The 25,859-nt window shown below is 37.4% G+C and overlaps 1 protein-coding gene across 2 annotated transcripts in view; it reads left to right on the top strand.

The window, feature by feature from the left end:
• The window catches only part of veph1 (ventricular zone expressed PH domain-containing 1), a 127,665-nt gene extending 106,808 nt beyond the window's left edge, over positions 1-20,857 (top strand). For both annotated transcript variants that reach the window (XM_073851001.1, XM_073851002.1), the window contains 3 exons: positions 4,491-4,608; positions 16,398-16,534; positions 19,976-20,857. In XM_073851001.1, the coding sequence (XP_073707102.1) occupies positions 4,491-4,608; positions 16,398-16,534; positions 19,976-20,212 (492 nt within the window). In that variant the 3' untranslated portion in view covers positions 20,213-20,857. The remainder of the gene's footprint in view (positions 1-4,490; positions 4,609-16,397; positions 16,535-19,975) is intronic.
• The last annotated feature ends 5,002 nt before the right edge of the window (positions 20,858-25,859 follow it).

Genomic DNA, 25,859 nt, shown 5'->3' with positions numbered 1-25,859 from the left:
GACATAAAACAGCATCGAAACCATAGATATGGAAAACTGTGTAACGTTATGGAATAAAATGTCGACCCATGAAGAGGTGATAATGACTGTCAAGATTTTCTTGTTTATTATTGTTATTTTTTGAAACTTACCTACATCCAAGTGTTTAAAAAAAAGAATGCATGAAGCTAGAATAAAATGTTTTTGTTTCCAAGCAGATACCCTGTTCTTTCTTTTGATGTTTTGTATGTTCAGATATTCATATAACAAAATATATACAAATGAATACCTAAAGAGGGACATAGTAGTATACTTAAAGTATGATGTAAAGTAAACTTAAAGAAAACTTACAAGTATACTTGCAGTATGAAACTACTAAACTAGTAGTTTACTGAGGCTAAACTTCAAAGTGTACTAAAATGCATAAAAAGTATACAGTATCAGTATACCTATAAGTTCACTTTTAGTAGACTTGCAGTACAAATTGCAACTGCTTTTATAAACTAGAAAGTGGGCTAATTTAGTCCCAAAGAGTATTGAAATAGTACACTCAAAATTACACTACTGGTACACTGATATTTTTATACTTCCTGCATAAAGTATAAAGTACACTTAATAAAATAAACGTGCAGTATATGTAGTTTTGGTAAGGGTATGGTCACTTTATTTAACAATTAAGGCTTTAATTCATGCGTAAGCAATGATCAACACACATACATAGAGCAAATCAAATATGATCAACTGCAGCTCAACCATACTAGCTTGATACGCAAGAACAAACCTTTTTGGTTCTTGCACAGAAATCTCTCAGGTTTCATTAAAAATATCTACATCTGTGTTTCAAAGATGAATGAATTTCTTATTGGGTTTGGAATGACATGAGGGTATCTGATGTCACAATTCATGTTTGTGTGAACTATCCCTTTAAGGGTGGAGGCAATGCACAAGCCAGTGATTGTAATTTCTTGGAAAGGACTTTCCAAAAATCCTTGTTTTTCTCCAAGCTCTTATGTGTGATGTTTGTGATTGTCCATTTCCAAAATTTCTCAGCTCAGTATAATAGTCATTTCACTTATTTTGATATCTGTAATCATTTTCAGATATCATTGGTTGTCTTTATCTTGGCAGATTGCTCTTGGTAAAGGCCACACACCCTCACTTCCTTTGGAAATTTTAGTCAGTAAGCACATTTAGATGTTGAAGCTCAGCTGTCTTGCTGTGCTATTGACTCTCTAATACGTAAAGTAAATCCCAGATTGTCATTACGCAGCTGTTTCAGGCCATTGACGGCCTTCCGGAAAGACTTCAAAAACTGATTTTGGGATAACTAGATCAAGCATCTGTCCTGCTTAAAGACTGTTGAGACTCTTAAACATCCTCTATTAATCTTGAGAACATGCAGCCTTAAGAGGCTAACCACAACTTATCACAACTCTCTCAAAGCTAGCTTGTGGTTTACGCTTCGCTGGTGTCCACAAACTCTCAACAATGAAAATCTTCACATTTAAATCAATGTATTGTATGTGTTAGCCCTGTTCCAAAAGTAAGCTGCCTTGTTGTTACTGTTCACATTCACAAGGTAGCTCTTCTTTCTTCTTTTATAAATATTACCCATTTTGCCAGCATAGATATCTCAGTGAACCTGTACACAGACGGAGAGCACCTCAAAGTTGTTTAATTGGCAAAACAATAGTTTGGTGCTGTCTTTCTTTTCAGGGGCCAAGAATCAAAGGTGCATAGGAATCTCTTGTATATGTTAGTTTTCTTCTTCTTCTGCTCTGGAAGTATATGGTAGCCCATGGAACTGCATGTGAGGAAGTTATGAAATTTGGCACAATGTTAGAGGACAGTCTCAACATTAACCTTAACAAGTTTGGAGTCTCTAACTAAAACCCTCTAGTGCCACCAACAGTTCAAAGTTGCACTCATGTTTATAAAGTTTAGAAGCATTTTTTTTCTCTCTGATTCCTACCCTAGTGAAAAAAACAACTAAAACCAGCCTAGGCTGGTTGGCTGGTTTTAGCTGGTCAGTCAAGCTGGTTTTAGAGGGGTTTTGGACACCTTTTTTCACCTGGCCAGGCTGGATAGGGGGACCAGCTAAAACCAGCTACTTCCAGCTTAAACCAGCCAACCACCCTAGGTAGGTTTTAGCTGTTTTTTGTTTTTTCAGCGGGGTTGGCTAATGCAGAGTCGAATACACGACAAAATTTAAATTTCTAAAGGTCACAGTTTTTAAAACTGGTTTTAGCTGATTTAGTGCATCATGCCAAATTGATTCATATATAATTGGCCCATATTGACTATTTTAGGCATTGGCCATTTTGAATTTTGTCATTTCATGAATGCATTAGTGTATCATTACAAAACTTGGTATGTGTCATCAGGGTTTGGGAACAGTATAAAATTTATAATGACATTTCAAAAAATGCAAATTTTTAATTTCTATGAAAACTTACTTTTTCAAACTCCTCCTATACCATTGTTCAGAATTTCACCAAATTTGGCTCAGATCATCTTCAGACCATTCTAACAAAAATGTATCAGAATCTTTTTGATAGACAAAACCGTTCTCATATAACACCCCAATGAATTGTTGGCATGATGCCAAGTTGATTCTGAGGCTGCAACTCTTTGACATTTTGATATATTGAGGTCTTTGTCAACTCACTCTGACCACACCATAGTAATTTGATAATAGCGTCACCTACTGGTCAAAAGTGATAAGCAAGAAAATTGTATCACTAGTGGTTGTATTTATGATTTTTGAGCCATTTTGACTAAAGTTATCTAACAATGTCTTTAACCACTTATTGTTGCAGTTGCTCTGATTGTTCCAGCCATGCTTAGCTCCTTGTTTTGCCTCTGTTGTGCTTGGCCCCGTAATTCCTGCTTGCAGCTGTATTTTGATGATTATTTTGATTGCAGAATCTTAGTTTCAACAGAAAGAGGTTTGATGTCTCAGGACACATATTTCAACAATGTCTATGCTATTCCACAAAAATGTGCACAAGAAATGTGACTTGCTTGCAGTTAATTCCAATAGTTTGGCATTAACACCCTTGCCAAAAAGAAGTATACTTAAAGTTTATTTTATTAAGTATACTTAAGTAAAGTTCAAGTATATTTTTTATTTATACTTTATCTAGTAAGTATAAAAATATCACTGTACTAGTAGTATACTCTTAAGTGTACTATTTCAATACTCATTGGGACTAAATTGGCCCACTTTCTAGTATATAAAAGTATACTTTTGAGTAAAACAGTAGTAAACTTTGAGTTCACAACTAGTGTTTCCAGTTTGTACTACAAGTATACTAAAAGTGAACTTATAGGTATACTAATTGTAATACTAATTAAATAATTTTTGTGCATTTTCAGTGCACTTTGAAGTATAGTCTCAGTAAACTACTAGTTTAAGACTTTTATACTGCAAGTATACTCGTAGGTTGTCTTTAAGTGAACTTTACATCATACTTTAAGTATATTACTATGTCCCTATTTAGGTATCTATGTGCATATATTTTGTTATATGAATATCTGAACATGCAAAACATCAAAAGAAAAAAACAGGGTATCTGCTTGTAAACAAAAATTCTAGCTCCATGCATTCTTTTTTATAAACACTTGAATGTGGTTAAATTTCATAAATAAAAAATAAATAAACATTTAGAACAAAAATTCTATTGATGATAATCAAAACGTAGATGGAGTCGATCAACACCCCAAAGCTTGACAGTCATTATCACCTCTTCATGGGTCAACATTTTATTCCATAACGTTACACAGTTTTCCATATCTATGGTTTTGATGCTGTTTTATGTCTGACGATTGTGTTAGATTACATGTGGAAGCATCTGTTGTTTCGGTTTCTTCTTCACTTGTGTTTTGAAAATTCTGTACAGAAGATGTGCAATAGCGCCCCTAGCGTCTAACAATGAAAACACAGATTCTCAGAGCACAGAGAGTATAGCTCAAATATACTTAGACTTTTTCTAAGTATAAGTCAAGTATATTTAAATGTCATTTTAAGTTTATTTCTGAGACGTATATAAAGCACATTTCTGAGAAGTACATACAAATATATACAGAAAGTATACTTTCCTATTTTTTAGTTTAAAAGAAGTATACTAATAGCACACTTGAATAAACGTATTTTTCGTAAGGGCTTGTTTATAAGCTAACAACACTTAAATAAATAAATATTCATAAAGCACACATATTGTCGAACACACAACTCGCCGAAATCATAGACAAAAAATTTATTTTGCTTTCTTAAATTATTTTTTTTTTAACTGAACTTGTTGAATATTAACATTCTTTGTAAAGGTTACATGTGTTGCTGACTTTAAATATAACCAAAATTAAGTATTTTAGAAAGCGGCGTAATTGCGTAACACTGTCTGAGTTTTGGTAGACAAAGTAGCCAATGGCTCTTTCTCTAATTTGTCATCTTCAGTGCTATGGAATAGCTTCTTCTGCTTTCATTACTCCTTCTCTGTATTCATTCTCAGGATGTGGACAGTTTGCAGATGTATCTGGAGGAGGTTCGTTTCTTTGACCTGTTCAGCTACAGTGAAGAGGAGGGTGGCTGGCTCTGTTTCATGTGCAGTAACCCTGAGAAAGCCACAGGTAAATAACATTTGATTGTTTAAACATATGCATGTAATAAATGACCCGCTTTCAAACCTGCGACAATATACCACGGTTATTAGTGTTGCATAAAACTGTCACAAGCTTGCACTGGGAGAAGCTGAGCTAGCACTGCGATTCACAAAAATGGTCTGAATGATTCGTTCACAAATTGATCTGGTTGTCGAGTTCAACTCGCTGAGATTTTGGGCGCAGCTGTTAACAGCTTACTAGAGGGCAGTCGTGATTTTTGAAGAGTTACGGTTGTTCCTTCTCTGAAGTTAATGGTTAGCGGCTACATAATTTTGCAAAAGCACATCAGGACTCCAGATGTCACATACAGCTTAAGTCCTCTGTTATGATTGCTGAAATCTGCTTTTCATGAGGAGAAGAAAGAAACAAAAACTAGAGGAAAAGGTGGTTTGTCTCTTTTCTGAAACAGAGACAGTTTACATCAGTCCAGCATTAGGAGGTCCATCACTGAGACAAAGAGGCTTCTGATCCCATTCAAGTGCATCCACAATTGCTTTGTTTTGAACCTTCTCCAGACATACAGATGTGCTCTTTACTAGGACTTTTCCATTAGAATCAATTAGACACAATGGAGGAGGTTTTGCCTCTGGCCTGAATGTTTACCCAAAAACAATGGAACATATTGTAAATTGGTGCACATGGAGCATGTCTGTTTCATCTGAGATCATTTATAGGCATTTGAAACACTAAAAAAAGAAAGACCCAGGCCTCAGCACTGATATTGCTGAAACACACCATCATTTTCCATGTGTTTAACAGAGCTTCTGCATTGCCGTAGGTGCAGTTTGCGTAGTGAGGTCTAAAACAATGTGTTCTTGTAAGTGGACAGCTTAATTGCTTCATAATTTTCATTAGAAGGTCAGTGCATTTTGACTAGCTTCACCAGCTAAGATGTTCCTAACTATTGCAAAACATCTGGAACTTTTTTTGTTAAATGTTTAATTTGTTATACGGAAGTTTACTTCATTCGGATAATTTCTGTTTCTCGTAACTAGTATAGAAAATCATATAGAGACAGGAAAAAAACAGGAAAGTGATGTACAGCGACGTAGTTAGCTGCTGTAAGGCCCGCCGTGTCTCTTAGTATGGCCCGCTGGATCATTAGAATCGGATGATTAATTTTGAAACATTTGAAAAGTAAGCCACTTAAAGATTGCTTTCAGTTTATGATGTAAATACTATCTCCAACCAGCAGAGTTCACTAGTTTTCAGCCGCTCACTGTATTAATTACAGCGTAAAAATTCACTAACATTAGCAAATAATAAATAGAAAAACTGACTATGAAAACAGAATTTTCCGTTCAAGATAGTAAACAGAAGTTCAAGGGGATACCCATACATGGATTGTTTGAAAACCGCTATATTTCCTACATCCCGAAAGCGACCCTGCTGAAAAAAAAAAAAAACAGCTGGTTGGCTGGTCCAGCTGGTTTAAGCTGGAAGTAGCTGGTTTTAGCTGGTCTCCCAGCCTGACCAGCTAAAACCAGCCAACTAGCCTAGGCTGGTTTTAGCTTTTTATTTTCAGCAGGGAAAACTTGCTGTCAGAGAACGAATTTGCATTTTCAATAAGCCCGTCTGCTGTTTTTGCACATATTTTTAAATATGGATTGACAAGCTAATTCATTATAAAAATCTAAACCATTAAGACACTAAGATATATTTTTATGTTATTAATATAATAATTGATTGATAATAATTGTTTAACTTAATTATCGATAGGGTGGGAGAAACCCTCCCCCTAGTGTTTTTCCCAAAATAACCACAAGATGAAACCAAGATACATTTGTATTGTAACTACACTGTAAAACGTTTCACCAGTTTCAACTTAAAAACTTAAGTTTAGCAGCTGCCTAAAGATTTGAAGTTAAATCAACTTAAGCCATTTAAACTCACAAGTTACGTCAACTCATTTTTTTATTGTAATAAGTTAAAATGACTTGTAGTTTTAAGCTGATTTAACTTAAAAACTTAAGGCAGCTGCTGAACTTAGGTTTTTAAGTTGAATCTGGTGAAAGCTTTTTACAGTGTACTGACTATGTCGACAAGAGTGACGTAGAATTTTTCACCCTGAAGCTTACACTGGTGATGTACCGGAGAGAAAATGGATTTCACAGTATATTATCTAATTTTCAGCAGTAAGAAAATTTTTTAAAGCTTGTTGTTTTGTAGAACATCACAGTCATATATGATATGAGAAAAGTAGAGCCTGTAGATAAGGAGTATGTTTTATTTAATAAAAATATAATTATGTTTTCAGAGTTTTTCTCAAACATTATCAGTGGGGTTAAACTCCCCCAGGGGGCAATGGGCAATTACTGTAGTTGTTCTGTTCTGAACGTCAAATCCTTTGTTTTTCCATCAAATGAATTCTAACTAGTTTGATAAATAAAGTGCAGGGGGATGGGGGGCATTTTGTCCCGGGTTTAAACACCCCTTTGATACGAATTTAAATTTTGTTAAAAATATAATAACACGAAACTGATTTTAATCCTGCAGATTCCTATATTATGGTAGGCTACCATTTGAAATAAGCCCTCTTTAACTGTCCTCTTCGTTTGTTTTGAATACGTTCTATAGGCCACTAATAAAGAATAAGACCTCTGTGCATTTGTTTGTTGCAAATTTACAGACAATGCAATTGAGATGTTTATATTGGCTTGTTGGGGTAATATTGCTGTCAACTGACAACAAAGTTCCATTCTGAACTAATATAAATGCACAAGTTTATTTAAAGGGGTCATCCGATGCAAAACTAACTTTTACATGTTATTTGCACATTAATGTATGTTGGTAGTTTGTGTACACAACCACCCTACAATGATAAAAATCTATTCAGTGATTTTTTATCTTTAAAAGTAATATACCCTTTTTAAAATCAGTTCATTCTCAGCTTCTTGTCGTTGTGAAATACAGTTAATTGACATGAGTGTCTTACCTTAGCCCCGCCCTCATCGAGCTGAAACAGTCCGACTCCGATCGCCATTGTGTGACTCAGGTGCAGAGGAAGACTCTAATTGAGCGATTGAGGTGTTCTGTTGTTGGATGTAATAATGAACACAGCGGTCGTCATTTACTGAAGATGCAGAGGAAAACATTACTTTCACTTTTAAAAGGAAAGTGCGATCCCGGTCTGCATATGTCTCTGTGTTCCTGCGAATCATTCCTGATGCAGCTTCACCCACAGCAGAAGTGAATATAAAGATTTTTTGTGCTTCTTTGTAAATGGCCTTTCTTAATAATGTGCTTGTTGGCAAGCTAAAATGCTAAATGTGGCTAAAGTAAACATTATATGTCTCGTAATCCCAGAGAGGGGCGGGGCGAGGCGAGCAGAGCTCGTGGCATTTAAAGGGGCCATGTCTTAAAACGAGCTGAGTTTTTGCAGATCTGATTTTGACAAGGTAAAAGGCTGTTTTTTTACACTACTATTGAGAATTTTTAACCAAAGTATATTATAGACTTTTCATTAAGACCCTAAAGAATCATATGAACTTGTGGAAAATGGGAATCCGATGACCCCTTTAATAAAATCTTTAAAAACAAATTACATTAATTATACTTCAATTTCCTTCAGTAAAAAGCAAATTGATTAAGACAGTGTAAGAGGTGTGTGGACGTGGATTAGTAATCTGGCCCCTTGGTATAAAGAAGAAAAAACTGCCAAAGTTGGCCATCCCTGAACTAGCTAGTCATGACTGTTTTCCAAAACCACAGTAACATGGTTGTCCCTCTATTGTTTGAACCATACTGGTTTAACAATATACAGATTGTTCATGACATCACACAGAGGTGAAGTAATACCTTAAATAATCGATTTTGAGACTGCAATGTCAGATCTTTAGACTTTACATAAACAGCAGAAAGCTGTTCATTTTTTAATCCGTTTAGATCAGTCTGGCTCTGGTTTATAGTTTAATCAATCTGATTTTGCACATTAATCTTGCAAGATTATTATAAAGTTGTCAGATTAATGCTACTGGTTACAACTTCCCATCCTAGAAAATTGCTATTACCAGTATTTCTAATATTTTATGTTATTTTATGCTCAATAGATGCTCAATAGACATATTTGTAGGCTTTGGGTCTGTACTCTTGTTACTCTTCATGTTTTTCTACTTTGAATATTTAACACCCCCGGAGCTGAATGTTAAAATTGTTCACTGCTGTTTGGTGGAGTATTGGATTGCTGCGGTACATGAAATATTGATGGCGTCACTTCACTTTAGAAAAAGCAAATGTTTAGGCCACGAAGAGACACTTTAATGAGACAGGAAATGTTTTTACACACCACTATCCAGCAGCCAAGGTGGGAATAAAAGACTCATTGAAACCTCAATAGCAAGTGCCGCTTATTAAACGAGGGTTGTGGCACACATTCTACCCTCTTTTCTCCTTATTTGGAATGTGGGACAGCTTCCACTTGCAGAGAGTTGGGTTTTAATAGAGCGAGGTGAATGTTTACAGAAATAAGGATTTGGGGAAGGGTAAGCAAAACTTGGATAGGCAGCACATACCTTGGCAGTGTTACAGTCTGACAGAAGTCTGCTGTGTCGTCAGCTCATGAAGCACATTATGTACTTTGAGAGTGCTCCAGAGTTTGGCTAAGACAAAGAGAAATTCAAACAAGGAGTACAGAACGCTGTGAAACGGCTTTAAAATTACCAATATGATGCTGCCTACCTTGCTACATCTGTTGACTGATTTTCTCTCACTGTCCTGTCTAATTTAAATTTTAGGTAAAAAATATACTTGAGCATTGCCTTTAGAACAAATGATTATTAAAGGGGGTCATCGGATGCCCATTTTTCACAAGTTCATATGATTCTTTAGGGTCTTAATGAAAAGTCTATAATTTACCTTGGTTAAAAATTCTCAATAGCAGTGTAAAAAAAACTGTGTTTTTGCCTGCAGTGTCTCCCCTTAAACTATTGTTTGGAAAGATATTATTATATAATAATAATGAAATAAAACTATTAATAATGTATCCATACTTAAATGGCAAAACTTTGTGTTCATAACTTTCCAAAAACTTTCACCTTTTAATGAAGTTCTTAATATGCCTTTTATGCCTAAATGTGATTTAATATCACTATTAATAAGGATTGTATAATATCAGTTTTTAAATGCAAGATAAATGAAGTATACTTGCAATAGTTACACTTTAGCACAATCAAATATACTTCAGTACATCTTTAGTTGGACCTCAGCACTTCTTCATTACATTTAAAGTGTATTAAGCACTAAATTAACTGTTTCTAAAGTGTTTTAAGTGTACCAGTTTAGTATACCAAAAGTACAATTGCAGGGTATTTTTATTAAGCACATAAATATGTAAATGCATCAACAGTATACTTAGCACAAAATAAAAGTATTTCAAATACAGGTACATTTTAGTATTTTGTTTCACTAAAGTCATTGGTAACACTTTACGGGTCGGTTGACATTAGTTAACTACAGCATTTATTTAGTTATCTTAGTTAATGTTAATTTTAGCATTTGCTAATGCATTATTAAAATCACAAAATGTTTGTTAACATTAGTTAATGCACTGTGAACTAACATGAACAGACAATGAACACATGTATTTTTATTAACTTACATTAACAAAGATAAAAAAAATAGTGTAATAAATGCATTGTTTATTGTTTGTTCATGTTAGTTAATACAATAACTAATCTTAACAAATTATACCTTATTTAGTCTTTTATTTATCTTTTTTAAATGTATTATTATTATTAATTATTTTTTTATTTATTGCATAACTATATAGTAGTTAAAGACACCAGTGGGACCTAAATGGACCTAATTTCACAATAAAACGTAGAAATACTTATTAAAACCAGACTTTTATTTCTAATTGTATACTCTTAAAAATAAAGGTGCTTCACGATGCCATAGAAGAACCTTTTTTGTCTAAACGGTTCCATGAAGAACCTTTAACATCTGAAGAACCTTTCTATTTCACAAAAGGTTCTTTGTGGCGAAAGAAGGTTCCTCAGATTATAAAAAGGTAAGAAAGAGATGGTTCTTTAAAGAACCTTTGACACAATGGTTCTTTGTGGAACCAAAAATGGTTCTTCTTTGGCATCGCTGTGAAGAACCTTTTAAAGTACCTTTATGTTTAAGAGTATAAAAGCTAATTCATATTTTATTTTTTGAAATTTTATACATATAGTGATGTTTCACCTTTTAAAGCCCTGAATAAACTCCTGAACCTTCATCCTACTGTATGTGTTGTTTTCAGCATGGAGTTGGATGTACTCCAACTTTGCTAAAATATGTGAAACCCTGTCCAGTAAGTTCTATAGAAGTGGATCCACATTCTCAGCAGGGGTTGCTGGAATCCTGTCTGACTATTAGAGCTTCTTTCTTTAGCTACTCTAAATCAACAGTAAAGCAGAACGCCAGCCAAAGCTCAGAGAAAAATATATAACATAACCAACCAGCACAAAAATAAACCCCACAGTGACTATCAATACCCAATGCATGAATTTACAGTTATAGGAGAACTGGAATAAACAATACTTACCTCAAAAGATATATTGATGTATTGGTAACTTGGCGCTCCAGACTTCTTACGCATACTACTTTCCCATCGGCTGTTGTTGCTTTCTGTGCTATGTGTGAAGTGGTACTGCCAAAATCCAGATTATTATGATATACTGTTTACTGCAGGTTTGTATTTCGCTTGTGATGCGAAATTCTTCGGACTGGCTGAGTATCAGTTTTTGGCCTCTGCTCTTATCATTGTGTATATTTTGCTTCAATGACCACAAACAGACAGTACAATATCATATACACAATAAAAAAAACAGAGAACAGAAATCAATTCATAGGCTTTTATTTAGAAGCACATATGCTTTTAATGTTCTGGGATTTACGAAACATACATTTTATATTTGTTTTGCTCAAGTTCTCACAAACACAACCAAGTGCTTTGATGCATGCATGCCAGAGAAAGGCAAAGAGAGTAAAAAATCAAAGTTAAATGAAAAAGAATTAATTTGGAATACATAATAGAGAATTATTATGTTGCTCATGGGATAAACACACAATAATTCAACTATCAATCATTACTAGCAGACATCTGCAGAAAGTTTTGGCTTGAAACAACCAGGACAGTCATTATCTTCTCTAAAACTTCTCATTTGTTCTGCCTTTTTTTTTTGTCCTGTGGTTGACCAGAAATACCAAAGTGAAACAATTTCAGGTGTTTTATCACTTTTTTGGTGTCACATGATTTTATGTTTTACAGCATTAATGGTACTAATCACATAAGTTGTGAAAACTACTACATGTGTTAGAAAAACTGTCCCATTTTAGTGGTCTTGACATTCATTCAACAGCTATTAAATGATTGTTTTGACATAATCTGTTGAATTGTTGTTGTTTTTTTAGCTAATTTTAAGTGTAGATCAATATTTTCTTTTTTTTACTGACAATTTGTTAAAGAACAAAAACAAAATTATGTATTTTTTCATGGTTTCAGCTTCTACTTTGTATCCTATATCCCAAAATTAAATGATTATACTAACCTAGTTTAACAACAACAACAAAACCCACAAATGATGTGGCACTTTTTGGTTTTCCAGTAAACGTAGGCAGTTCAAAAGCGGTAATTTTTACCCCAGTGTTAATCAGCGCTCCAGTGGGATCATAGTTAGGTGATTATCAGAGATCTTAATCTTAAGCGGGCCTTCAAAGCACTGCAGATTCTCATCTGTTTTCCTTGCTGAAAAAAAGGAAAACTCAGACAATAGGCTGCTTTGTACCATCCTGGAAGGGCCATAACACAGCTTCCTGTTTAACTGAAATAGACCCATGAGAGAGATCTGTGAAACGCTTTGTGTAGTTCAGACAGACCCAGCAAACACAGGCAGGAGACACAATATTCACCGAGTCTGAAACCACACCAGATATTTCAACGTAGTGGTAAACACAGAGCAAGGCTCCTTTGTTCGTCTAATGAGAAAACTTTACCCATAATTCTCAGTGTGTGTAAATAGCATGGAGTAGGTCCAGAAGAGGATGGCTGTGCGGGTGAAGAGTATTGTGTTGTGTAATGCTAAGTGACTCTTTCTGTTTCTTTTGGGCAGAATACAGTCCCCATCACACATGTTATCTTTACTTGTAAATTACCCTTAACAAATCATAAGTAAACAGGACCTTTTCAAAAATACCAGTAAAATCAGTCCTAGCAATTTTCCGGTATGAGAAGTTGTAACATTACCAGTAAATTAGCAGTACCGTGCCACAGTTTGTGTGGACAAAAATAAGATTACTGGAATGACCACAAATAGAGTCTGGACGTGTTGATGTAAGATGTCTGCTTTGGGCCAATCATAAAGATCTGACAGAGATGACGTGATTTTTCTGGGTCTTTTACAGTATGCTCTGCTGCTTCTTAATAGTTATGTAAAGGCATATTATTCAGACGTCTTTGAACATTGTGTTGCACTTTGCCTTCTTTTCTATTCATTAGTTCTACAGGACTGTAGTTTTATACTATTGTGTATCATTTTTCAATGACTAACATCACAGAGTTTATGGTATTTTGGTGCTGATGTGTGAATGGTCTCTTGACAGTAAAAAGCCAGAACACCATTGCTGAACAGCAGATTTTGTGTATTTACCGGAAAAGTGGTTCTGGAATTTTACGGTAATTTGCTGGCATTACTATGTGAAAGGGGCTAATATTATAGGGCTTGTCCACCCAAAATTTTATTCATCATTTACTCACCCTCAAATTATTGCAAACTTGTCTGTGACTTTCTTTGACAGAGCACTAGGTAGAAATCCCTGCCTAGTGTGGAAGGGCACAACTAAGGTGAGAGAACAGGGGCACACAAGCAGTTGGTCCCCCCTTCACTGGACACATACAATTAAGCTTCTGTTGGTCAGGCTCCTGGAAGGGAGGAGGACAAAAGGCCTGGAGTACGACGGGCCATGTTGTGGAGGAGGGGACTTTGGGGACATACCCCACTTGAGGGTAAAAGAAGGCCTTGGCCATGCCAGGCGCAAGATAAGAAAGGGGCAACTAAGAGGGCCTGCAAGTCCCCAACTCTCTTGGGGGGGGGGGGGGGGCACGAGAGCGTACCCTGGAGTCGCAGAGGAGCCAGAGCAGCATCTACACACTTTGTGAAGGTGCGAGTGGAGAGTGCTAGGCCAAATGGAAGAACCTGATATTGGTATGCTTCGGCCCTGAAAGCAAACCTCAGAAACTTCATGTGATGAGGAAAGACGTGGAAGTATACATCCTTTAGATCTATCATGACAAAGCAGTCCTCGGACCGGATCTGAGGTACGACTTGCTTGATGGTAAGCATCCTGAACTTCAGTTGCATGACTGAGTGGTTCAGTTGCCGCAGATCTAAGATGGGACGCAACCCTAAATCCTTCTTTGGAACTATGAAGTACTGGCTGTAAAACCCGGATCTCCCTATCATGAGGAGGGACCACTTCGATGCCCTCCTTCCTCAAGAGAGTGCTTACTTCTTGCTCCATTACCAGAGCCTGCTCGGCACCCGCCAGGGTGGGAAAGAGCCCGCTGAAATGAGGCGGAGGCAAACTGAACTGAATGTGGTAGCCGCTCTATACAGTGTGCAGGACCCACTGAGACACATTTGGCAGAAGCTTCCACGCTGCCAAATTATCTACTAATGGAATCAGCCTCTCGAGACTGACTTCTGGTGTAGCCAGAGCAGCTAGCTCAGTGCCCTGAAGTGGCGAACCAGCAGGGGTGGCCGAACTAGCTGTTCTAGAGACCTCCGTAGAGGTGGCGAGACCCCAGTACCGCTATGTTCCCGGGTGGTGGCTGAGAGAAGCGCTCGCTGAAGACCGCTGTGTTCTTAAGCATCATGGGTGGCAGGTTTGGCAGGCAGATCTCCTGAGGGCACTGAGGAGAGATGCGCACCATATGATGGTGTGTGTTCCGTTCTCCCCCAGAAGAGCCTGCCCTCAAAAGTCTTGGGCTACAAACCCTCAGGTCCGTCTTCGGCTTTGCAGATCCCGGCTTAGACCTTGCCTTGGGGGGGAGTGCAAGAGGCGATGCTCTGTTTTTGTACCTCCTGGTACGAGGAGCTGGTACACGGCTGGGGCAGCTCCTGCCCAGCAACCCCACAAGCTGGAGAGTGGTGAGGGAGGAACCGCTGAAACACTGCCGCTTGTTTACGAGCCTCCTGGTGTCTGTCAACAACGGTGTTAATGGTGTCACCGAACAGGCCAGAAGGAGCAACCTGGGCGTCCATGAGGAAGACCCTGTCCTTCTCCTTAATATCGCACAGGGTCGACCACAGGTGTCTCTCCGCAGTCACCAGCGCTGCCATAGACCTGCCGATGCAAGATCATCTCTTTGAGCTCCGAGCCCTCTCCCCAGGGGGAAGAAACCGCTGAGTGGGCTTTCAATCCCATAAAGCAGTGAATCTGGCGGGTGAGGAAGAAGATAGGGACTCGCCCATCTCAATTGCCTCCACCAGATCCAGTTTCGAACCCCACGAGTGCAGCCCCCTCTCCGCCTTGGTGGAAACGGGACCAGACCCACGAGGAACACTGGTAAAGGCTCCTTCCTCAAATGCTGCGTTCACACCGCCCAAACCGCCATGCGTCAGTTACGGCAAGATTACATGTAAAGTCAATGGTTGAGTCCGTCAGAGGTCCGTCAGAGGCTCTGCGTTGCGTTGTGTCCGTTGGATCCGTCAACTTTTCAAGCGTTACCTGCGTTTCAAGCGTCAACGCAGCCAACGCAAGCAACGCAGAAGTTCAGCTAGTTGAACTTTTGACGGACTTAACGCACTTGACGCAGTGCGTCAACCAATCAGAGCGTCTCACTGTAGCGACGTCACCACACGTATTTTGAATGAAGCGGGAGCAGAAAAAACAAAAACATACAATTCTCTGCGATTGAAGACGGCTACAAACTTATTCTAGCCGTCTGCAATCGCAGAGAATTGTATGATCTGTCCTCATTGTTGTATAAAGACAGGAATGTAAAGGAACTTGCTTGGATGAAGATCGCTGAAGAGATCGGGTTGTCAAATCTTTTCTCAACGTAATTATTTCCCATTTCGTTAGCTAGCGAAACATGTTCATGAGAGGTTTCCAAAATGTCCAGTCCCAATAGTTTGCCATGGTTTATTCAGGGGAAGTGTGCAGAAAACTAGATGCGTTGGGAGCGTTGCCTGACGTGTGCGGTGTGAACGCACCAAAAAGCAAGCGTTGCCAGCTTCAACGTACATGCGTCAAACTAGATGCGTTAGGTGCGTTGCCTGACGCAGACAAAGTGTGCGGTGTGAACGCACCAAAAGAGGGCGAAATTTATGCAGCGTCAGCCCCCAAGTATACAACACATACGCTGTGTACATCCCCACCCGCAATAAAGTGCGGTCAGGGAGGAACACATAACCTAAAGTGTTGCTGCTTATAGTTGCCCTTAACTTTCTCACTGGACTTAGACATCACTCTCGAATAAAAGGAAGCAAACTGGCACAAAAAGTGCCACACACAACACAGAACACTTGCTGAATGGCAGAAAGCTAATGCTGTTCTCTCCGCGCATGCTTTTATGCTTTCTGGTCACTACGTTGCCCGCCCGTGGCGTCTTGCTCCTGCATTGGACTGATTTCACACGTGATTCAGAGCGCAGTCACGCTGAAGGCCTTCCCATAGCATTTTTCAAAGCACAATTACAGTAGTTTACAACTCTGATTCTTTCCTCTGCTTTAACATTGTCTGACCATTTTATTTCGACTCTTTCTGCCCAGTTGTTAACCAGGATGGCCAGCCACTCATTGAGGGGAAGCTGAAGGAGAAACAAGTGCGCTGGAAGTTCATCAAAAGGTGGAAAACACGTTATTTCACCCTTGCCGGCAACCAGCTTTTGTTCCGAAGAGGAAAATCAGTAAGTGTCTCATTTACATGTATTATTTCTGCATTCCTTATCCTTACCATCAAGACTCTAAAAAAGGAAAAACAAAAAAGATTTTGTAATCATTTACTCACCCTCATTTGGGGCTTAATATTGTTTTGCTTTTCATGCCGCTTTTAGACATGTCACTCAAAGTATGACAAATGCCAGTGCTTCTTTTGTGTCTTGTGACTGATTGCGAAGGAGCAAGTTTGAAAAACACAGTGACAGCTAAGAGTAATGCCAAGTTTATAGTGAACAATGACTTAAATTTATGTCTATTTCTCACAAAAAGCTATTGTATTGCTTTCCAAAGCTATTGTATTGCTTCCCCTGATCATTGGTCTGGTTTCAATATATTGAAAAAAGAAGGGTGAATAATATAAATCTAATTTTGTGTTCCATGGAAGAAAAAAGTTATATGGGTTTATAATGTCATGACACTAAGTGAATGTAGAGGAAAATGTTACTTTTTGCTTGACAAGTTGCAATCAAATTAAGCCATCAAGCAATTTATTAATTTATTATCATTTTAATTGGGGGGCAAATGCCCTCCTTCAAGAAATTTCTGTATTTGTCTCCCTTATGTTTAAGCTTCAGACTGGGACTAAATTGGTTGTTTATTGTAAGAAAAAAAAAAAACACTGGACACTGTGTCTATGTGTTTTTTTTCCCAGATATCATTTCTTGAAGTAGCATTAGATTAGATCCTTGTGTTGCAATGTGTGTATAAATGATGCCTAATTAATTCCTGAAACATAAACAGAATAATATTTTATTAATCTAGAGCACTGCTTTCTGGAAGATGCTCATTTCTTTATTAAAAACCCATTACTTATTCTTGAGATTCACCTAAGCTTTCCCTGTAGGGATTTGTATGAACTAAATAAAAGTAAAACGGCTTGTCAAAATCTCTCTGTAGTGTTTAAACAAAGCAGAGTCCATTTAACTTGAAGCCATTTAGGGTTGTGCAAAAGAGAATTCATAACCAATGACATGCAAACAGCGACTCAAAATCTAAGATCAATCAGTCTCACAGTATTCTGATGCAAAGCCAGCGAAAGCTTTTTAGTAAAAATGAATTCATTTGTCAGAGCTGTAAACACATTAAATCTTGATTCTTTGTAAATCTTAATCTGGAAAGTGGTGCTTTGCTGTGTTCTTTTATTTAGCAAAGCCTTGACAGCGTCTTTATTTTATCAGCCGTGACACAAACGCTTTCAGTTTGATTTTGAGGGCAATTTTGCCTCTTGTCACGGTATCTTGTTTTTATTATGCCTTGAATTTGCTAGCAATTCTGTCGTTTTTCTTTCATTTTAATGGTGCTCATTCTCATCAGTGGGCACAAACAACGATAAGCCTCATTTTTGGCAAACTTTGCACAGCACCTCATAAAAACAAGCTGAGAGACAGGCAGAACAATAGAGCAGGAGAACTGGAACCATCTAGAGAGGAAATGCATGCTTTGATCCTTCAACCAAAAACCCCATAACCTAAACCCAATCCCATATGCATTCCCAACAGGGATTAGTGGTTGACTCACCGCAAGCCACCACAAGATTGTGTATTATGTAAGTGCACCCTAACCCTTGTGAAAAAGATGTGCACTCAATTTTATTGAGTATGGACTTGTAGTGTTGTTCAAATCTTAAAAGAATACCGTTAAAAGACTGTTCTTGCAGGTAAAGTAATATTAATGAAATAAAAAACGCTGATGTGATTATTGATTATTAAATTACATAAACAGATGTACAGTCCTACCTCAGTGGGTTGGAAAAGCACTCTTTAATGCACTTTTAAAATGTTTTCATTTTAATTAACATGCAATTAATTTTTTGTCCAAAAACAAACAAACAAAAAATCCTTATAATTTACTCACCCCCATGTCATCCAGGATATTCAAGTCTTTCCTTATTCGCAAATAATTTTTTTGAGGATTTTTTTCTCCATATACTGGACTTCAATGGTGCTCAACAGATTGAAGATTAAAAATGCAGTTTCAATGCAGCTTCAAAGGGCTCTAAACAGTCCCAGCTGAGGAATAAGGGTCTTATCCAGTTAAACTATCTGTCATTTTCTTTATATTAAACATGTGTACTCTGTGTATTCCGGTTCAAGACAGTTAGGGTATGTTAAAAAACTCCAATCTCATTTTCTCCTCCAACCTCCAAAATTGTTCTACATCTCTGTTTTACCTTTTTTTGTAAAGGGTGTTTGACCTTGTTTGCACATTTACTTTACATTAAACACTGGGTCTTTATTTCTGCAGCAATGTAAGAAGTTTTTGAAGTTGGAGGAGAAAATGAGATGGGAGTTTTTGACATACCCTAACCAGAGTGCACAGTGTACGCATGTTTAATTTTTTTATGACAGATCGTTTAGCTAGATAAGACCCTTATTCCTTGGCTGGGACCGCTCAGAGCCCTTTGAAGCTGCATTGAAACTGCACATGAGCGCTGCATATTTAAGACGCAATGCCATTCATCAATGTCAGTTCCAAAGCAGTGGACCAGTCAAAAGAACCCGGAGGCGGGGCAAGCATTGCAAGCTTCTGTTTGCAGTAGAACGTTTTTATTTTGTTTGTGTTGTTTTTTACAGTAGAAAGTTGGCATGACAACTGTTAGATTTGGAGGAGGCACTCATAGTGGCTGTGTCCGGATACCCTGAATTATATAACATTTCTTCAAGCGATTATCACAACTTGTTTCTTAAAAAGAGCTTGGAGAGAAATATCTCTGTCACTGAATATCTCTAGTGTTTGCCTATTTCTATTATTTCTGTTATTGTGGTTATTGCATCATGTCTCAAAAATGCATCTCGAGACCCTCGCGTTCTTCAAAGATGCGTTCTGTGTGAATGGCCCCTTAGACAAGACGACCATTTGTGGTTTAAAATAAAAAAGGCCAATCGTTTAGCTAGATAAGACCCATCTTCCTCAGCTGGGATTGTTTAGAGCTCTTTGAAGCTGCATTGAAACTGCATTTTGGAAGTTCAAACTTGCGGGCACCATAGAAGTCCACTATATGGAGAAAAATCCAGAATTTTTTTTTTTTTAAACTAAACAAAGAAAGACATGAACATGTTGGATGACAAGTGGGTGCGTTCATTATATGTACATTTTTGTTCTGGAAGTGAACTAATCCTTTAATGTATATTGTTTCTGTAATAAGTGCACTGCTTGTTTTCCACAAGAAAAGAAACAGGTTTGATTGGAGTCTGAGAGTAAAGTGAGTTAAAATTCAGAGTAGATCTTCTGTGGTGGCCGCCAATGAGACAATGTTTTGGATTTTTTCCAAGCTGTAGATGAAGTGTAGGGTCTGAGTTAGACTACTGGCTCAATGCACATGGCTGTGGTCCATGCAAAGCTTCCTGAATGTTAGAGCGTGAAGCATTAGCTTTGATTGATGGCACTTTTTTCCCTCTTGTTACTCACAGAAGGACGAAATGGACAACAGCACAATTGAACTTAGCAAAGTGCAAAGCGTTAAGGTGGTTGCAAAGAAGAGGCGTGACCGCGGGCTGCCCAGAGCCTTCGAGATCTTCACCGACAGCAAAACCTACGTGCTGAAAGCTCAAGACGAGAAGCATGCGGAAGAGTGGCTGCAATGCATCAATGTGGCCGTGGCCCAGGCCAAAGAACGTGAAAACCGCGAGGCCACCACATACCTCTGATGCTTCTGCTGTGGATCCTGTCATACAGACTCTCATCAAGACAGTTTATCAATATCAAAGACAAAGGCCCTATCTCAAATGCCACCTCGCAGTCATCCTCCACCTAAATTCTTGCGATGGTAAGCCACAAAGACCGCACTTTGTACGGAGAGCTTGGCAAAGGGCATCAAAGGCACATTGTGACCAAAAAGGAGTACCCTTTAGAATCATGAAATGATCAATGGGACTTTCTACAGTCTTATGGACTTCTCAGACTTGTTAGGAAAGGGCACAAGGCCACAAGTCAACATCAAGTGCGTCATTTGGGATACGACCAAAGAAAAGAGTGACGTACAATGAGGCTGAGCAACACTGAGCTGTGTCTGTTCTAGACCTCATTTTTCAATGTTTTCATTCATTTCATCTTTGTCTTCCAGAAAAATATAGAGGAGATACTTACAATTAGGGCTGTCACAGTTAACATGTTAGCACATACAGTAAAAAAATGTAAAGGTTAAAATCACTGTAGGGTGTCCTGTACATAAATAACTAATTTGCCATGATCACTTCGCATAAAAATAACTATGAAAGTTTGTGTTATATTAGGCTAAGTTTTTATTTTCATAACTAAAGCATTACTTGGCTCTTTAGAAACATTTTCTAGATTTTTTTTAAGTATTGTGTAGGAGGATGCGTGTTGTTTTGCACTGCTCATTAAATTTGAATAAGAGTAGAAAATAGTCAAATCATAAAATGTAAAAGTTCCATTCTCCTTTTATAAATTCTGATTTTATTGAATGTGAATGCGTTAGCATGTTAACTACAAAAATTAGAGATTAAAATGTTTCATCTAGGAGTTCCTAAACTTTTTTCGGTCAGCCAAAGCCCTTAGATTTAATATTACTTATATTTACTTGAACTACACCCTGAGATTTTAAATTAATAATATTTAATATTTTAACGACACATTTACATGTTCATGGTTTTCTAATGCAAATAAGGCTACTAATAATATTAAAAAATATATACAATTTTCATTAGTAGTATTAGTAGCAGTATATATGAAATGATAAAAGTAGACAGAAATATATTACAGTTGCATATTACACTGTAGTATATAATTGTTGTACAGTACACAATTTTAATTATAATGAAATGGCAATTTATTTATTTTAATTTTACATTCAGTATAGTTAACTATTAGATTTGATCGAACCCCCTTGGGAAACCCTGGTTTAATCAATTGACAGAGCCCTCCTGCCTCATGCAATATAGTAAACACAAGGTTTTCATAATCTTTTCATAATTTCACTGCCAGCTCTTCTCTGCTCCCAGAATACAGCAAGAGCCAATGTTATCTCGACAGCAATAATATTATACTACATTTAGCACTCCATGTGAACTGTTACAGCATAGAGCAATGAAAGAATTAAGCTGGATTGATTTCACAAAAAAAGGACCAAACGCATCAAGAAGTGCCTCTAATAATCAGCACATGAAAGCATTCACCACTGGGGATACGAATGTATGCCACATGTAGTGGCGAAACAGATTTCAGTACACACTGTTCTTTGGCCAAAGGACTGTTCTTTGGCCTTTGCGTGTCAAAAACGTTGATCAATGTCGTCTTGAATAACACAGAGGACCTCTGCAAAGTTCTAGTGAACCACAGAACAATGGCGTTGAGAGAAATTCGTTCCACTGGTGTCTGTTTCAGAGCTGTGTTTCGTGCGCTGGGGTGGGCTTTCATGTCTCAAGGCAGAGTTTGTCCCTTTTTCTAGTACCAGTAATGATGTACAGTAACAGTGACTCAAATAGAAGCCTTTTATTTATTTATAGTAATACTTATTTTGTCGTGCAAAGGCAAAACGTAGTGAACGAGACACATTGGGTCTTTTACAATAGGTTCTGCCCTGTGACAAATTGGTTTGGCTCAATTATGGGGGTGAAGGTGAAATTGTATCTCGAAGCAATCAAAATTCATTTATTTTTCTGCTTCACTGTTGATACTGTGGTTCGGCTTCTGAAGATTATCATGCGTCTGGACACTAATCATGATTTTTATATTGTATATTTTTTTAAATGCAGTGGGGGGAATTCACTAAAAACGAATATAGCTCAGTTTATGTTTAAGTTTAAGTGTTGTTTTGATGCCTGGTTCAATGAAAGAATTAAATTAGGTAATAACCCTAACCCTAATCATACAAATTACTGTTTTTCCTGTTATAATGCCGTTACCGTTACTGACAATAAAATGTGGCGTTACTACTTTTATTTTCAGTTTATCTGAATGGATGTGCAGTGCACTAGCCGTCACTTTGTCTCACACAAGAAACAAAGCGAGAGAGTCTTACATACCATGCAGAATTTTTTAAGAACTGCCGCTTTCTCCGGTAGTAGGCGGAGCTAATGCGCAAACGGCAATCTCATTGGCTGGCGCTCACCTATTATCATCCCTGTTTTGATTTCAGCAAATCAGTTTCAGCGAAAGCAGACATCGTGATTAATAATCATGAACCCAGCATCTCATTAATCCTTAGTGTGTTTTATATTGTTATTAGTAGTAGAATTCGTAGTAGTTATCTTATCTGTATTATTTTTAGTTTTTTCCCTTTTTTATAGAAACACTAAATGACAAACAATATCTTAAGCACCACAACCAGTCCTAAGTTCAGTCAACATGACAAATTTGCATTCATACATGGTTATTGTACTTACTTAAGTTCTAATCACTAAAGTTTAATGCCAAATTATTATATTATAACATATAAACTGTGCCATATATATATATATATATATATATATATATATATATATGAAAAAGTGTTTGCCCCTTAATGATTTGAAGTTTGTCACACTTAAATGTTTCAGATCATCAAACAGATTTAAATATTAATCAAAGATAACACAAGTAAACACAACATGCAGTTTTTAAATTAAGGGTTTTTTATGAAGGGAAAAAAAATCCAAATCCACATGGCCCTGTGTGTTAAAACATAACTGTGGTTTATCACACCTGAGTTCAGTTTCTCTAGCCACACCCAGGCCTGATTACTGCCACACCTGTTCGCTATCAAGAAATCACTTAAAAAGGACCAGCCTGACAAAGTGAAGTAGACCAAAAGATCCTTAAAAGCTACACATCATGTTGAGATCCAAAGAAATTCTGAAACAAATGAGAAAGAAAGTAATTGAGATCTATCAGTCTGGAAAAGGTTTTAAAGCCATTTCTAAAGCTTTGGGACTCCAGCGAACCACAGTGAGAGCAATTCTCCACAAATGGCAAAAACATGGAACAGTGGTGAACCTTCCCAGGAGTGGCTGGCCGACCAAAATTACCCCAAGAGCGCAGCGACGACTCAAAAAGAGGTCACAAAAGACCCCACAACAACATCTAAAGAACTGCAGACCTCTCTTGCCTCAGTTAAGGTCAGTGTTCATGACTCCGCCATAAGAAAGAGACTGGGCAAAAATGTTCAAAGACGAAAACCGCTGCTGAGCAAAAAGAACATAAAGGCTTGTCTCGGTTTTGCCAGAACACATCTTGATGATAAGACTCTGGAAGACTTGCTGTGATAAATTGAACCATGAATTCTGCTGTCTGCTGAAGTGAATTTGGGTTCTGCAGCAGGACAATGATCCAAAACACGCCAGCAAATCCACCTCTGAATGGCTGAAGAAAAACAAAATGAAGACTTTGGAGTGGCCTAGTCAAAGCTGACCTGAATCCTATTGAGATGCTGTGGAATGACTTTAAAAAGGCGGTTCATGCTCAAAACCCTCCAATGTGGCTGAATTACAGCAATTCTGCAAAGATGAGTGGGCTAAAATTCCTGCACAGCGCTGTAACAGACTCATTGCAAGTTATCGCAAACGCTTGATTGCAGCTGTTGCTGCTAAGGGTGGCCCAACCAGTTATTAAGTTTAGGGGGCAAACACTTTTTCACACAGGGCCATGTGGGTTTGGATTTAGTTTTCCCTTCATAATAAAAAACTTCATTCAAAAACTGCATGTTGTGCTTACTTGTGTTATCTTTGATTAATATTTAAAACTTGAACTGAACACAATGTGCATGGTGCAATTCCCTACTGTGCATTTCAGTTCTGATTGCTAGGTTATGAAAAATCTATAATAAACCTAAGGTTTTGTGTAGAAAATATTTCAACATGCATATTTTGCATGCATTTTTGCCTTTTGTCATCAGCCGTCAGAACAGTTAACCACAGCAAAAGGATGTTTTATTTTATTGTAACAAGTTTTGTTAGATACAGGAAGAAAAAGGCAGGAACCGGCTTAAATTAAACAAGCCAACTGTTGCATACGAAAAACATAAGTGTCCCAGGCCTGGTCTTCTCTCTCCCTCCACTGCTGTTACTGCTCTTTATATCTCTCTATATAGTTCCTCTTTGGGACTCGAGACCTGTGTATCGCACAGGTGTTGCTCATTAGCACTCGCTCCATTCCCACAGCTCTCGACTCTGCTTGCCACAATTATGTCTGAAGTTTTTATTTTTTAAGCTTTTTCTATAATAAACTGGCCACTTATGTTCTTCACTTGAGCCTTTTTTTTTTGGTTGACTTTTTTCAAAATGATGATAATAAGAGTGCTTCACAATGCCATACACTCTTAAAAATAAAGGTGCTTCAGAATGTCATAGAAGAATCTTTTTTGTCTAAATGGTTCCATAAAGAACCTTCAACATCTGAAGAACCTTCCTGTTTCACAAAAGGTTCTTTGTGGCGAAAGAAGGTTCTTCAGATTATAAAAAGATAAGAAAGAGATGGTTCTTTAAAGAGCGCTTGACTAAATGGTTCTTTGTGGAAACAAAAAAGGTGCTTTAAAAGGTTCTTCACAGCGATGCCAAAGAAGAACCTTTTAAAGCACCTGTATTTTTAAGAGTGTAGAATAACATTTTTGTCTAAATGGTTCCATAAAGAACCTTTAACATCTGAAGAACCTTTCTGTTTCACAAAAGGTTCTTTGTGGCGAAAGAAGCTTCTTCAGATTATAAAAAGATAAGAAAGAGATGGTTCTTTAAAGAGCGCTTGACTAAATGGTTCTTTGTGGAAACAAAAAAGGTGCTTTAAAAGGTTCTTCACAGCGATGCTAAAGAAGAACCTTTTAAAGCACCTTTATTTTTAAGTGTAGAATAACATTTTTGTCTGAATGGTTCCATAAAGAACCTTTAACATCTGAAGAACCTTTCTGTTTCACAAAAGGTTCTTTGTGGCGAAAGAAGCTTCTTCAGATTATAAAAAGGTAAGAAATAGATGGTTCTTTAAAGAACCTTTGACTGAATGGTTCTTTGTGGAAACAAAATGCTTCTTCTTTGGCATCGCTGTGAAGAACCTTTTAAAGCACCTTTATTTTTAAGAGTGTAAGCAATAATCGAAGCAGTTTATGATTGCTTTTCTGTTATTAAACTGTTGGCCTTTACATCATAGCATTTAACCCAGGGTTAAATGTGGCTTTACCCAGGGCTAAACGTAACGTGAAAAGCAATGTTATAGTTGAAATTCTCAGCGTCCAAAAAACAAATACACATATGACAGCAGATGTTTCTTGTTTTCCTTCACAGTGTTGAGTTCCTTTGTTTATTTACTTGAGTTGACAACATAATCTAGTCAGGATGCATGTCAGCATCTTGTAGCATTTATTTAGATCTC

Source organism: Garra rufa, chromosome 11, assembly GCF_049309525.1.
Source record: "Garra rufa chromosome 11, GarRuf1.0, whole genome shotgun sequence".
NCBI lineage: Eukaryota > Metazoa > Chordata > Actinopteri > Cypriniformes > Cyprinidae > Garra > Garra rufa.
The sequence above is the reverse complement of the archived record's forward strand: the minus strand, read 5'-3'. Positions and strand labels throughout refer to the sequence as shown.